Source organism: Rhinolophus ferrumequinum, chromosome 2, assembly GCF_004115265.2.
Source record: "Rhinolophus ferrumequinum isolate MPI-CBG mRhiFer1 chromosome 2, mRhiFer1_v1.p, whole genome shotgun sequence".
Taxonomy (NCBI): domain Eukaryota; kingdom Metazoa; phylum Chordata; class Mammalia; order Chiroptera; family Rhinolophidae; genus Rhinolophus; species Rhinolophus ferrumequinum.
Genome location: NC_046285.1, coordinates 66,509,929 through 66,526,083, shown reverse-complemented (window position 1 = coordinate 66,526,083; position 16,155 = coordinate 66,509,929). Strand labels below are relative to the sequence as shown.

Sequence of the window (16,155 nt, the reverse complement as noted above, 5' to 3'; positions counted from 1 at the left end):
TGAAACTGGATTCATATAACATACTAAGTTTGTTTTTGTTTTTGTTTTCTAAATAGAATTGTGGTATCTTTTTCTGTGTAGACCCACTTGTCCTAATTCTTAAAATGTGAATTGTTTGCACAATTGATCATACAAACCCAACAACCAAGAAACATTAATAATTGTCTTCTGTACTTTACTAAACACTTTGTGTTTAATATATTTTAAATTATAAAGAAATTACAAGGAACTCCTAAAAAATTTAATACAAAAATATTACAAGTTAGGACAAATAGCATTGAATATGACATTTGAGAAGAAACATGCAGATAAAGTAGCATAGGGTTAACATTTCATTGTTGACAGAGCACTTTGGTACAGCAGAGAGAAAGCACCATAAAACTACTGTCCATAGTGTCTTTTCCTCCACTGAATTTTGCAAATGAATATACTGAGGACACAGTGAACTTTTATCTGATGTGCTATGTATAATCATAGGTAAGAAATCTGATCTACTGTAAAGTATAAAAACTACGAAATTAAAAATAACCCCTTCTGTGACTACTCAAATTGATTTCAGCTTTTCCTCAAGCTTATATGGATTATAATCCTTAGTAGACCAATATTTTTTGAAAAAGTGTAAAATGCAGACTATTATTAACAATCTATGCCATGCAATAAAAGTTAACCCTTTGAAAATGAAAGGCTTTCGGAAAGTTCTAGCAACTGCAGTAGCTTATCATTTAATAAACCATAACAAGGCTATGCCTGTATTAGTTTCTGCTTAAGGAAATGGAAGGGAAAGGTAAAAGACTTGGAGAATACAAGCTTTTACAAAACAAATCAAGTCAAAACAAAAAATATGATCTATGATTCTTTTTAAAAGTCTCTAAGTAACTCTAAAGGAGCTGGGATTAATTAAAACTGGAAGGGGCCCACTATCTTTCCTAATAGATTATAAGGTTCGTTAGCAACATAAGCAACTAGCCAAGGAAGAAAATTATTACATTATAATTAGTTTATATGCAGAAAACAGTGTCATTAAGTTGAGCATTCTGCCCTAAAAATCTTCAACAGTTTTGTGCTCAACTGCATGCTAAGCAAATCAATCTGAGGTCTCTTTCAGTTTGAATTTGTGAAACAATGACCTCTAAACACAATATTGATTTTTCAAAATAATTCAAAAGCAATTATTATTCCTTAGCTGATTATATGCTCTATTATTCTTTAATAAAAATAGTAAATAATCCCTTCATTTAAAAAATCTTATCTCCTCCGAGAAGTAATAAAATAGTAAAATTTGTAATTTTATCTATGGGTTTACTTTAACGTATATATCTTGGAAAACAGTAAATTCATGAAAACCGTGCTTTGGGTTCTGATGGCAGTTGGTATAATTGGTAACACCAGTACGGGAGAGAGCAGGCATGTTCTATGTTATGAAGGCTAACTCAGAGCAAAACAGTTTATTCTACAATAGCACATTGGAGGAGTAAATGCAATTAAAATGTAAACAAGAAATTGTAAACAAGAAATAGCATCGCTCTCTCTTTACCTGACTAAATAGTCTATACAAACTACATAGATATCAAAGGTTTTACATATGTACACAGCCAACATAATATCAAAATATATTTTATTCTGGACCTCTTTCAGATCTGATTCAAATTACAGTTGTCAAAGCAATACAATGCAAAGGGAAACTGCAACAACAACAACAACAAAAAAAAATGTGCCTAGAAAGGATAAAAGGGTCATTGGGGACAAATCATTGTGATGTGGAACCAAAAGACATCATAAGTGTAATTAACATGGTCCAGGACAGCACAGAACATCTATAATCAGTCTTCCTTACACAATAACCATGAAAACTGAACAATAAAGTTCTTTAACATGTACAAAAAACTGTCATGGGCTGGTTTACACTTTTACAACAGTTTTAAAGTTAACTGGATAACTAAAGAAATGATGCAGACATTTTAATCCAGTGCTATAGGTAGGCTCACAGAATTAGACCCAAAGGATTTGTAAAAATCAAAATTAGAACATTATAGATAAATGTCAAAGTCAGGAAAGAAGAAAATTACTTCTGTATTTGGGGATTACAGAGCTACAAAACGCAGTCTGTTTTTGTTTTTAATGAGATGGATAAGTACATTAGACTAGATACAACATGCAGAATGTTTTCTTTAACTTATCCAGAAACTCCAAAGAAAACATCATGAAACAGCTTACTAGAGGGAAAAAAAAAAAAAAAAAGCCTTATTCACCCTGCTTCAAGACTGTCAACGTAAAGGCAGAGATAAAGAATGCTATTAATACTTCAGAACTACTGATATGACATCAAATTTCTAAATCAGTGTATTAAAAAAGTGAACACTTCCTCTTTTTACCTCTCTCTCTTCTACATTAACTAGAATCATGTTAAAAACAAACAAACAACTAACTGATATTGAATGTGACACTTCAGAGCTACTACCAGAAGGAGTAATTCATAACTTCCCTACCCTCCTTGCATCCCTGCTGATTCAAAAGGGAAAAAAAAACAAAAAAACCCACAAACCAACCAGGGTCTCTTGTAGATTTGCTGCTATTCCCCCAAAATGCTGGCATTTGCTGCCATGCCACAATGTTGGTCCACTGAAATAGGATTTCTGTGGAGACTGTCAACAGTAATTCATCAAATGCAAGTACCGTCCTTAGCATGTGAGAATAAGCGCAGGTACTATAGAAATGTACAATGTGCTTAAGAAAATGAAAACTGTTTTGAGTAAATAGCACTGTATTTGAAATTTATTTTTCTGCTCCTCTAACAAAACTTAACATTTTTGCTTACATAAGGATGGTCATTTGTGATTCCTTTAAATAGCAAAAATGCATATTCCTCTTCAGGCCTCTACTCAATAATAGTTTACATTACTCTTAACAAAATCATTCTACATAAACAGCTCCTTAAAAATAGTACTCTATCATTAAATCTAATTTGACAGAAAGAAGTTTAAGGAAAAAAGGAGTGCTTTATAAGTGAAAATGTACAAATCTTTGGCCTTTCTCTTGACATTTTTGTATGTCAAAAAGCAAAAAACCTTCATGTAATTCAACCTAATGATTACTTTTTGCACCATAATTTGTTTTTTACACCACAAAAGGAGGCACTTTCAGTTATCTGTAAAAGGTGTTTAATCCTAAAACATACTTACCTAGAGAATAATTAATTAAAACAGAATTCAGTACACTCTAAGATCTATTAGGAAATTAAAAGTTACCACTTCTAAAAGTCATTTGAAAGTTAATGATGGTACCTGATCAACGATAGGGAATAGGGGCTGGAACAAATATAAGAACTTATGGGATTTCCTACATGGAGAAGAAAAGATATTCCTTTATGATGTTTAAGAGTGACAGCTGCTCTTTAGTCTATTTTAATCAATGAGTATTCTAGTCATTCAAGTTTTCCTTCCTATTTTTCCTTATGATAAGATTCTTACAGTAGCCTATACAACAATGATATACAATGAATACCACAGAAAGTCTGCTGGAATCAGTTGATCTTCAGGAATAAGTTCTTAGAAAAAAAAAACAGAAGGAAAAATGAGCAAGAACCTCAAATATAAATCTTTACAGGCTGTGAAACTTGGTCTCTTACAGTCATGTTACTGCTTAAATTAGAGGCAATCTGATTTTTGTCTACTGGAGCAGCATCGTGGCACATCAGCAGGCAATGATGATGTTGAGAACAGCAGCAAAAATAAACAATTGTATGCTCACGAAGAACCCAAGCCTACAAAATGGATACCTTCCAGATAAAGTTTATACTTAAAAGACCCAAGACATCAGGATAATAAAGCTCTGTATTTATAATCTTTTATATGTCCTATTGTGGCTATGCTTAAGTAAAATAGCTACTAAAAGATTTAAAAACAACAACAACAACAACAAAAAAAAAAAACAGAAAAGATGACACTACCATAAAAACGTAGCTGTCTATTTTGGCAGCTATATTGCGGAACTTATTGACTATCTTTTAATCAGCTGGAAAAAAGTCAATAACTGTATGCAAATGAATAAACTGTCCATATCAAAATACAAAAGTACTATCAATAATCACCTCTGACTTTCAGATTTAAATTCAGTGCAATTGACAAATGCATCGCTAAAGGAAAATGCAGCTTAAACATACTCAAAACATTTGTGTCTATTCCTGGGAGCACATTTAAAAATTATTGCACAGATTTTTTTATTTTTATTTATTTTTTTAAAACAATAACAGAGGTCAACCACAGATGTGGACCTCCAGCAATAAAAGCAGGATTTCAAGTGCCAGATACTCAGCATATTAGGTTTCCTACATAAGTCACAGGGTAATAGTTCTAAATATCTATAATATGATCCAAAACCCTAAAAACAGCTGGCACAAAACCATCATGAATGACTGCCTCTCTGGATGTAAATTTTAAAAATATTATTACAGTATCACAGTCCCCACTAACAACAACTGGGGTACATATAACAATGTATTATGGAATTAAGTGTATTTATTTTCTTTACCAATAGCAAATGCTATCCTACCTTAGTAAAACCAAGACTTGCTTCAATCAATGCTGTTGTTTAAAAATAGCAAAACAACAAATGCTGAAAACGAAAGCTGCATTATTTGGGTTAAATCAGTTTCTACTTAAAACACAGGTTAAAATTTTAGTAGTAAAAGCCTCAAAATAATTAGTGACAGAAATAGTGTTATAAATTTGCTGTTGGATAACAAGTGATTCCTTAATTGAAATCTTGGAAATATAAATTTGACAACTATTTTCTTCAAAATTGACACTTCTGGATTCTTACCTTAATCATGACAAACCCTGTTAAATCACACATATAAACACAGCCCCAGGATACCATTTGTAAATTCTGTAAGTTTTAGCTTTCAGTTGCATGAGCACAAGAGGCGATTTGATCTGATACCTACCGTGTTTCCCTGAAAATAAGACCTAGCCGGACCATCAGCTCTAATGCGTCTTTTGGAGCAAAAATTAATATAAGACTGGGTCTTATATTATATTATGTTAGATAAGATCCAGTCTTATAGTAAAATAAGACTGGGTCTTACATTAATTTTTGCTCCAAAAGACATAGAGCTGATGGTCCGGCTAGATCTTATTTTCAGGGAAACCGGGTATATCCTTAAGAAAATACTTGATATTACGAAGAGAAAAAGACATGATATAGTAGTGATTATTTGGGAAAAAAATATAGCAGCTTATATCTATCAATATTTGAAAAAAGTGTAGTCACAAGTACCACAAATACAGAATCAGAGCAGCAGGGAGGTTAGTGCAATTATACTTTAAAAAAAACATAAATGGGAATCACTGCTATTTAAAAACACCTTGAAGCAAGTCTTCTGTTTTAAAGATTGTTTTTACACTAAGGTAGCTAACATTTTGCCATGTAATGGCAGTGTTATATGCCGTTATCTTGCTTTGTATAAAGAAAAATAACATGAGAGATTTTTAATACTGGAGTTTGGTTACATTACATACTTAAGCTTCTACACAGAATGATGGACACTTTGAGAAGCTAATCCTTATCCAGAAACAGTTTAATCTCTTAAAAAACAAAGCAAAACAAATAAACAACAAAAAAAACCCAAATCTACTTTGCTCCTTTTAACAATAGTGCACATTTTAACCATAATTTAGTTATGGCTACAAAACATCAGAAGATTTTTTTTAATGTATCTTCTCTATGGTATTAAAAAAAAAAATTTTGTGCCCTTCTAGTCTTTAATTGGCAGAAATATGTCCCAAAAAAGAAACTACTGCATTTAAGCCACATCACCAAAAAACAAACAAAAAATGAAACAAACAAACAAAAAAAAAACAGAGCATAATACCCTTTTACTGATGTGTCTTACAGATTGACGCGACCAAAGTCAAATATTTTCATTTAATTTCCAATTTCCCCTTCCACAACATGCACCAATTGAATATATGCTCTGGGAGCCATAAAATGTACCAAACATTTATCTTTTCAAAAGAATGCATTAAAATATTTTTAAGAATTTTTTTGTTTAAAGGTGAAAAAAATATAAACAAGAAACTGATTCACTCCCTTACTTCATGCATCCATAAACTAAACCAAAAACAAAGTTTAAAAGCAAGAACAAACTACTGCTGCAAGTTTTTGTTAAGTCCATTTTCTCTGTACATACAAACTGCTCAACTACTGAAGGGAAAAAAAGAATATAATCCATGGTGTCTGCTGATTCAAAGGGGAGAAACAAGGCTGTCATTAGTATCCAAAAACTGGTACATGTACGGGCTGCTTTTATAATGCATATTTCTTTCTCTCTTCTGTTTTTCATATCCAAAACTTCTAAATGCTATTTTAGGGGCACAGCAGATTAGATTCCAGCACTTGGTGAACAGAATTCACAAGCTGTGATAAAATTCTGTCATCTTCAGGGTGCAATTTTGTTTATATACACTGTATGTATATATTTCTTTTAGATTTGGCTGTAGTGGACTGGCCATGGTTCAGGTGGGACTATAGCAGTACGTGGGTCAGGGACAGTCATTTTGGCTATGTACACATTCATAGTCGGTCCATGGCTTCCAACTAGTAGCGCTATTTCCGAAGGTCTAATACACAAACCTGTAAGAAATGAAAATAGTCAACCAGTGTGTTAAGAATGTCATCGTACATTTTTAGTTTAACTTTTCTATAGAGTATGGGATCTATTGCTTCATTCCAAGTTGACAAAACTGGTAAAGCAATTAATAATCATGGCAGTGGGCATTTAACTAACAGAAATCATACAAACTGTCTAAGTAGCTGGAGGAAACCGCCATGGGCTAATCCTACAGAGGAAGAACCATGGCTAAAATTATGAAAATTTATTCTCTGTTAATCAAAAAAGTAGAAAATATATACCCAAAGTAGATCATTTCCTATTTCTGGGATCTTAACAAAAGATACTGCAGATTATATTAAGCTATACTTTTCAGTAAACAGCTAATGGCTATACCCTTTCCATCTTCCCTTTGCTTTCAGAACTTTGGAAGCCATAACTAATGTTTCTGTAAAGAGTTGGACAACTTCATCCTGAAAGTCTCTCAGTATCACACATTCCTCAATGTAGGACTCAACTGCCTCTATTCCCCCTTCCCTGGACCATCCATACTCTTCTGCAGGGAAAAGAAGGTAAAAATAGGCATTGAAAATTCAAATCTCTCTCACAGTGGTATGCTGCTGTACTCAATTTCACTAATGAAGGCTTACTTTAGAAATAACTATCCATTTCTTAATTATGAAGACACTCTTTAGGCAAAGATAGCCTAGTTTTTGTTTATATTATTTGAAAGAGTATGAAAACTATATAGCCTTTAGTAAGTAGAAAAGATCAATTCCATATCATAAAATTTATTTTAAAAGTAACAGAAGCCACATTTATTCACTGTGCTCACACACACACGCGCACACAGCTCCTTGGAAACACTGCCTTATACTTACTGAACCATCTGATGCACTGGCTCCAACTTTGTCTCCTGCTGCATTCCAGCAAACTTCAAAAATTCCACCTGTTCCCCTATAACTGTGAACTAGAGCACCTGTCTAAAAAAATGAAAACAGAATCTTAAAAATAATACCACATACTGTTATAAGTCCAAATATTGAGGTAAAAATATTATATGGCTTTATTTCTAGCAATAAGAGGTAGGGTTTAGCTTCAACTCCAAAATAAATAGAAGTTCTAAAATACTAAAATGTGATTTGATGATCCTCTTATAAAAAGATAATACTAGTCTGCCCTCAACAGATCATTCATACACACATTTAGTTTAAATTTAGAGAAATTTCTTTGGCAAACATCCTAAAGAGTAAGTATAATAAACCAGTCAAGACAATTCAGTGTTAAGTCTGTTAGTTACTCCTTATTTACTGAGCAGCAGTCTAAGCTATAGAAGTTATAAAAAAGCTAAAAGGATATACATACATTATTCTTGAAAGATTATATAATTTTTAAAAGTACAACCAGGAACACTAACAATTTCATTATCAATTTAGCTGACTCATAAATTATTTTATTCCTTCAGTAATGTAAACAAAATCATTCAACTGCCACTGAATAATTAAAACTCAGCACAAAAATGTATTCTCTTAAGAAACCAGTCATTAAGCAGGAAAAAGTTAAAGGTTCTGTTGTGAGAAATCCAAAAACAATGAAAAATATGCTTCTGGTATTCTGCTCTGACAAACCAGGAAGGTACCTCTCAGCTTTAAAGTGACCTAAAAGGTCAAACTAGAGGTAGCAGATCTATCTAAAAACAACAGGGCAGCAAGACATGTACCTTGTAAACACCCACGCAGACAACTAACCCTCACTTAATCGCTAAAGTGGAAGACTGTTTTCCCTTGCTTTTCCTTCAAAGTCAGTCCAGTAATACTGTAGAAGCCACAGATGCACTGCTACAGCTTATCACATTGGGAAGGCTCTCCTGATTTTTAAACTGTTTTTCCTACCTAAAATGTCTAACAATTTACGAGATTAGTGAAAAAGTGTGAGTACAGGTCTTCAGTATCCATGATCAATTAGATGAGAGAAGTAGGAGAGAAAGGAGTGGCACCAATAAAATCTAAAACCTGCTGATACGTAGAAAGTAAAATCTATAGGACAGTCAACTTTGGGGTTTAAGAAAACAAAAACTTTCTTTCAAAAGTACTTACCAATTTCTAAGCTTGACTTAATATATAATTGAACCAAAAGAGCACAGTCAATAAGCCAGAGGTAGGACATTAATAAAGGCCAAGAGATGTAGATACATGTTCAGACCAGGCTTCAACAACTGACCTGTCAAATGCTTTGGTAACGTATCATCCAAGGAATGAAAGAAGAGAACTAGATGTATATATTACAAAAAAATGATTTTCTCCTGCACTAAAAACTCACTAAAAGATGCATTTCACTATTTTCAAACTTAAAAGAAAAAAAGGAAAATATTTTTGATACACAACAGTGATACAACAAAACAGTATGGATAGTTGCTCAAATGCCCTTAAAAGCCTAGCAGTATCTTCCATTAGAACTCTATAGTCCTATACCCAAATTTCATTTAAATTGATTTTCTCACAATGGAGTGACTGAAAATGTATACAACAGACAGATTATCTATAGATTATATCTAATAAGCCTTTGCTACTCAATCACAACAGAAAGATTAACGTGAAAAGAAAGTCAAGGGGTAAGATAAACTATTAGAATAAGAGAGCACAGAAAGGTTGATAGATTCACTACCAATATGCCAAAAACCACATATGTTCCAAATACAAGCAACATCCAGTAAGTAAAAGGAATATGTTTTTTTAAAGATGCTATTCATGGTAACAATAAAATCCATAAAACACCTAGGAATAAATTAGGGAAAAGGATCTTTATAAAGAAATTATGAAACTTTAATAAAGAAAAAAGACTTAATTAGGGGGACTTATAAAGTTAGTTATTAAAACTATGCTAATGATGCAGGTATATATACAAGTATGTCAATGGAATGCAAGAGAATCTATGAATGAACCACACAAGAACTTGGTATATCAAAGAAGTGGCATTATGAAACAGTAAGGAGGCAATAAATAGTGCGAGACAATTGTTTATCCATATAGAAAGATAAAATTAGATCTCTACCTCACACCACATATAAAAACCAATTCTAAGGGAGTTAAAAATGTAAATGAAAAAATAAAACCTGAAAGTATAAAATGAAAGAATCATAATGCTTTTATTCACACACATGCCTGTAGGGGATCAAGAAAGAAATGGGATCAAGAGTTTGTATTTCTAGCATATTCCTTTTATAGTGTTGTTGGGTTTTTTTAGGAGGACCATTTGAAAGTATAACTTAATGAAAAACAGTATTTGAAAATGATGATTTATGCAAAATACTCTGTGATGGTCAGCTACACAGAGAGAAACAGCCCACAGTCACTTATTACGTCTACACTACAACCAGCAAAGAACTTGATCACTGAAGAGGGAGAGCAGTGGGAGTCAAGTGATTGCTATTAAAGAAACAGTATCTGGACCATGAAAACTAAAATACTGAGAAGATAAAACTAAAGCAACAGTCTATTTTCTCTACTGTTAGGAAAGGCTCTCTATAGCACTGTCCCTAAGAAGGTAGTATAGTTTTAAATTTGTGTCCGATAAATCATTGTGTTTAGCCATAAAATCTTGTCCTGTAGTACATTTTTTAAAAAGTTCATATGGAGCTCTTTCAAAGACAATTATTTTAGAAAATTATAAAATTATATTTAATAAATGCATCTTAACTCTTATATTTTATATCTGCAACACTGCTGGGAAAAAACAAAGAATCTCAAGTATTTCTAAATTTTGGTCTGTATTACGAAAACATAACTTCAGTTGGTTTTAATCTTTACTTAGCTGTAAATTAAAAAAAAAAAAAAGTACTACTTTAAAACCTGAGAACTGAATTAATGCCACAAAAGGAATGACAACCAAAGAGGAAAAGAAATTATTTGTACAGGCTAATGCTTCTTACTAAATATAAGAGCATTTACTTGACTATTTAAATAACTCAGACATACCTGTGTGTTCCAGATGTGCACACATTTGTCAAAAGAACCACTTGCCAGATACCTGCCATCAGGACTGAAAGCTACACTGTACACAGGCTCTTGGTGTTTTGTCAAAGTATGGATGCAAATTCCTCGGTCTACATCCCATAATCTAACAGTAGAATCAAAGGATGCACTGACAAGGGAGGAAAAAATATGATTTTATAAGTAATAAAATATTCTCAGCCCCACCCACAATCTACAGTAGTCAGCCATTCCTAATAGCTAGCCACAAATTCCTCATGAGGAGCAGGCTGGGCTGCTAGAAAGAAAGTGTTTCGGAAACAAATCTATATATGAGAACAGGCAGCTATCAGGGCATCTCCAAGTCCCTGAATCAGAAGACATAAACGACCTAATTCACTGTATTCCTTTGTTCTTTAAACAATTCCTTTATATTGATCCATGGTTTTGAATACTATTGACAATATTTTTAACTCTTTTTTTTAAATACTGAAGAAACTTTATTGCACTGTGCCGCATTACTTGGGTTTTAATCAATATTTGATATCACCAGCAAATACCTGACATCTCCGGGGGGTGGGGGAGAATCCATTATGACCTAAAATAATAAAACTCTGTTTAAAAGTTCCCATTAAAAAAATATTACTTGCAGGACCCATTCCCATTTCCTGGAATCTTTCCCAATTTGCTGTCATACATATTAGAAGTGTTATTTGTAGAAGATTCATAAAAGGAAGAGTAAAACAGAAATATTACCTTGCTAACATAAGGTTGGCATTTGGATTATTTGTCCCTGGCCCTGTTGGACTCCACTTGATAGTATAAATTTCTTTATTATGTGCTTGTAAATCATGGACACAATTGTCTTGTTTCATACTCCATATCTAAGCAAAAAAGAAAAATGTATATAATTATTTTTCTATACAAAGGGTACATTTAAAATACTACCTTACCAATTCAAAATAAAAGTGGTATAACCAGAACAATGATTACAGAGATCAAGGGGATATTTGAAAAGAAATTAAGATGCAGTATTTCTCTCTGTTTAAAATGACAAATTAGCCATAAGTCCTTTCCAAATATTCACTATTGTAAGGCTTCAGGACTGAATTAACTGTAGTTCTACGGTTACTTTTGGTAGCTTCAGATGGTATAAACGTTAACATTCTATAAGTTCCTTGGGTAATGTTTCTGAAATGTTTAAGGCATAAGTTTCTATGCTGTCTCTTAAATAAAAGATCTACATTATAAACTGCTTTTAGAATTTAAAATCAGGAAATATTTTACAAGAGAAAATAAGCAAGTTACAAATAAAATAACATGATTCATGTATGTCACCAAAGTATAGGCAATAAAAGCAAAAGAAAAGTCGGGTGGAACTATATAAAATTAAAAAGATTCACAACAAAGGAAACAATCAATAAAATAAAAAGACAACCTACAGAATGGGAGAAGTTATTTGCAAATCATGTATTCAAAATAGAGTTAATTTATATAAAAATATAAGGAACGCCTACAACTCAACAGTAAAAAACCTAATAACCCAATTTAAAAGCGATCAAAGAACTTGAACATACATTTTTCCGAAGGAGATATACAAATGACCAACAGGTATACGAAAAAGCTCAATGTCACTAATAATTAAAGAAATGCAAATCAAAAAACACAGTAACATAACACTTCACACCTGTTAGGATGGTATTATATATATATAAAAAAAAAGACAATAAATGTTGTCGAGAATGTGTAGAAATTACAACTCTTGCATGGTGTTGGTGGGCATGCAAAATGGTGCAGCTGCCATGAGAAAACAGTATGGAGGTTCCTCAAAATATTGCAAATGATACTACCATATGATCCAGCAATAGCACTTCTGCGTATTTATCCGAACGAATTGAATTACTTTAGGAGGTATCTGCACTCCCTTGTTCACTGCAGCATTATTTACAAAACCCAAGATATGGAAACCACTTAAATGCCCACCAACAGACGAATAAAGAAAATTTGGCATATACACACAATGGAATATTATTCAGCCTTAAAAAAGTAGGAAATCCTGCAATATGTGACAATATTGCTGAATCTTAATAAGGATAAATACTACGTGAGTCCATTTTATGATGACTCTAAAAGAATCAAACTCAGAAGCAAAGAAACCAATGGTGGTTGCCAGGGGTTGGGAGAGGGAGAAAAGAAGGAGTTGCTAATCGAGGAATATAAAATGTCAGTTCTAGGTATCTGCCTATAGACACCACCACTGTACTGTACACTGAAAAATCTGTTAAGAATAGATTTCACGTTAAGTGTCCTTTACCATAATAAAATTAGAACTTGTTAAATGATTTATAGAACCATGAAAAGTAACAAAGCAATCATTAAAATTAAAATGGTAGTGAGTAGTGCGTAAGTCTTTCTTGAAATGAAAATATGCCTGTGAATAGATTAAAAATTCCTGTTATTTTTGAGCAAAAATTAAGAGAAACCTACAATGAGAGTAATTCTGACAAAATTATTCAATGAAAATATGGGGAGAAATCTTGGCAAATACAAACACCAAACCCAGCTACTGACAAAAAAACCCAAAAATCGGCTGGGCTTCACACTTCTGGAATGTCACTAATTAGAGGTAATAAAGCAGCATCACAATGTTTCTGTATTCTAAGTACTTACAACTCAATGTACATAAAGCCAGAAGCTTTGTCTCCACACGTGTTTCATTTGACCTTTCAATAGCATTGACATTGCTGACCACTCCCGTCCACCACCTCCCTTGAAATGTCCTTCTCGCCACTTTCTCTTTCCACTTGGGTCATTCCTTCTCACTTTCCTTTTGAAAGCTCATTCTCCTTGAGCTGGTAATTATTGGAGTGTAAGACTTTTTGTTTTTCAGGTCTCCCTCTTTTCTTACTTTATACTTATACCTACATAGTTTTGTCCACGTCCATGGCTTTGACCACACATCCAATGAGAAATCATAAATTTTTATGTCAAGCTGAGACTTCTCTCAGCATCAGACCCACTTAGCACCTCTACTTGTCTGACTGACTCACAGGCACTGTTGTTTAAGTTTGACACGATGTTCTTACCCACATGACGCTTCTTGCTCTCAGAATACAGTTCCTATACACACTAGTCATCTAGTGACCTTTTATTATTCTTAGGACAAACAGAAGCACTCTGACACTTCCTAGTCCAACTCCGTAGCTGCAACTGCACCCACAACCCCTCGATCCAGGTTCTCTAGCCACTGGCCTTCTTTCACATTGTCTTATGTGCCACATTCTGTTCCACAAGTTTCTTTCATTTCATTAGTGTAATGTACACGTACGCAAAGTAAACTCAAGAGAGAAAAGCATTAAGAAATGCATTTTACTAGCAATGTTTGTAAGGGAGCCCAGGCTGGAGAAAAACTCACTAAAAACACAACAGGTATTTAAGGAAAAACCCCACCAGGTTACCAAGGTTACATTTAGTCTGCTTGCGGGAGGGGGAAAGCAGTTTGCCCTAATGATTATGCTAACTGTAAAGGTCATCATGTGTGCAGACACTGGCACTGCAGAGTTCAGGAAAAAATTAGTTTCAGCTTAGAGTTAGCATGTTACAGGAAAGGCCTTCATTAATTTTGGAGGTTAGTATTTCGGCTGTTCTTTATCTCAAAATGCTTTTTTTCTCTAACTGGTATGTGATGTGCATAGGTGTTAGTTTTGCTTTTAGTCACATAACTAGAAAAACATAGATGTTGAGATGTGGACGCTGGCATGTCAAGTAGGTTCACTCACCAATTAAGTGATTCTCTCTGCTATCTCTCACTTTCCCGGTAAGGACGACATATATTCACACCACCGCAAAATCAAATTAATACAATTCATAGAATTTCAGTCAAACCCATGAATGTTACAAAGATCTCTGCCGCTCATTAGTCAAATCTTTACATGTCAAATACACTTATTGTGCCAATATGACTTTCTAAAAGTGAAGATACTTTGTAACAGCACATTTCTTAATATCATAATTCCTATCAGGCAGCCAACCTTTTTAACAGAATTTATTTGTTATATTCAAACATTTGAAATAGTTCATAAAAGAAAATATAAAAAACAAGGTTTAAGCATTCAATGAACTGTAAGATATTCTAAATAATGTTCAAATGGCCAGAGCAGCCACACTACTGTATGACATCTCCACCCCATTTCTCCCCACTATCTGAGTTACCTTCAAAGTCATGTCATCAGAACAGGAGGCCAGGAGATTGCCAGTTGGGTCCCATTTGATAGCATTTACTTCATTCTAAAAGTAACAGTAAATAGTCATTATTTTCATTTTACAGACTGGCTTGCTCTTTGGTCATTAAACATACATACTTCAAAACCACTCTGAAACATTACTTATTCATTATAATCAGTTTGGGGGGGGGATTCTCACCGTGTGTCCCTGGAATGTTTTAATAGGTCTGTCTTGTCCTAATTTACAGACATGAATGCACATATCTGTACTACAGGAAGCAAAGGTATTGTTGCTCTGCCAATCAACATCCAATGCTGGTGCTATAAAGGAAAAAAGGCGAGGTTTGCATTCATTCCACATGTACTGAAATCGAAGAGCCTGAATTTTAAACCATGGTTGGACATTAAGTATGCCAACAGAAACATAAATATTCTACTTTATACTTTTTAAGATAACATAATTTTTAAAAATTATGACATCTAAATATCAAAAATATTACTACACTTCATTGAGTTGGTCTATGTCAGACACACTTAACAAAGTACATGGACCTGGTCATCAGGAGATCAGCATTCCTGAGAGCATCCTCTGTAAACTACTAGCACTGCATTTTTGGTTTCTCGTTTGTAAATGATAAAATTAAATGTGATGCCATACTGCTTTTCATTTCTAAAGTTCCGTGAGTGTTTAACAAACAAGAAGCCTTGGTTCTGCCACTCCCTTACGAGTGGTGGGCACTAAGCAAGTCACTTAATCTCTCATGCTATTTTCCTCACCTAACAAATGGGGATAAAATCTTTAAGCTTAGTATAAAATGATACTGTGAAAATCAAGTGAGACGGTATCTACGGAAAGGACTTTGTAAATTACAAGTTAGACAAATGTAACACTGAATAAGTATCATTCCTAGGATCTACTCAACTGATACATGGAATACAGCATATGATTCACAAATACATTTTGTTCGGAAAGATTCTTGTCAAACACCTCTTAAAATCTATGTCATTGAATTTAAAACATCAGAGGCCCAAATGCTGGCTAGCATTTAATACTTATTTTAGCTCTGCTGAGATGAAAGATTCTGGCCTTTTGTTTTCCCCTGCTGCTAGGTGCAATGACCCTCTAATTAGCGAGCAGATTCAGGGAAGGATAGCAAGTGATCAGGGTAAGCAATAGGAGCATACCCCAAACACTGGATTTGGAGCAGGGGTGGACACTCTGTGGCCCATCGGCCAAGACCAATTTTTACATTTCATTGGGGTGGGTAGGTGAGCAGGGGAGCGGAGGGGAGAATAAAAAGACTACATGTGATCAAAAGAAGACCTATGAATGTGAAAATCATATGAGATTCAAATT

At 33.6% G+C, this 16,155-nt stretch overlaps 1 protein-coding gene across 4 annotated transcripts in view; it reads right to left on the bottom strand.

Annotated features, from left to right (window-relative positions):
* Nucleotides 1–1,598: 1,598 nt before the first annotated feature.
* The window catches only part of TBL1XR1 (TBL1X/Y related 1), a 151,763-nt gene continuing 137,206 nt past the window's right edge, over nt 1,599–16,155 (bottom strand). For all 4 annotated transcript variants that reach the window (XM_033129770.1, XM_033129753.1, XM_033129779.1 and 1 more), the window contains 6 exons: nt 14,998–15,119; nt 14,788–14,862; nt 11,332–11,459; nt 10,582–10,747; nt 7,489–7,590; nt 1,599–6,630 (listed from right to left, as the gene is read on the bottom strand). In XM_033129770.1, coding sequence (XP_032985661.1) covers nt 6,604–6,630; nt 7,489–7,590; nt 10,582–10,747; nt 11,332–11,459; nt 14,788–14,862; nt 14,998–15,119 — 620 coding nt within the window. In that variant the 3' untranslated portion in view covers nt 1,599–6,603. The remainder of the gene's footprint in view (nt 6,631–7,488; nt 7,591–10,581; nt 10,748–11,331; nt 11,460–14,787; nt 14,863–14,997; nt 15,120–16,155) is intronic.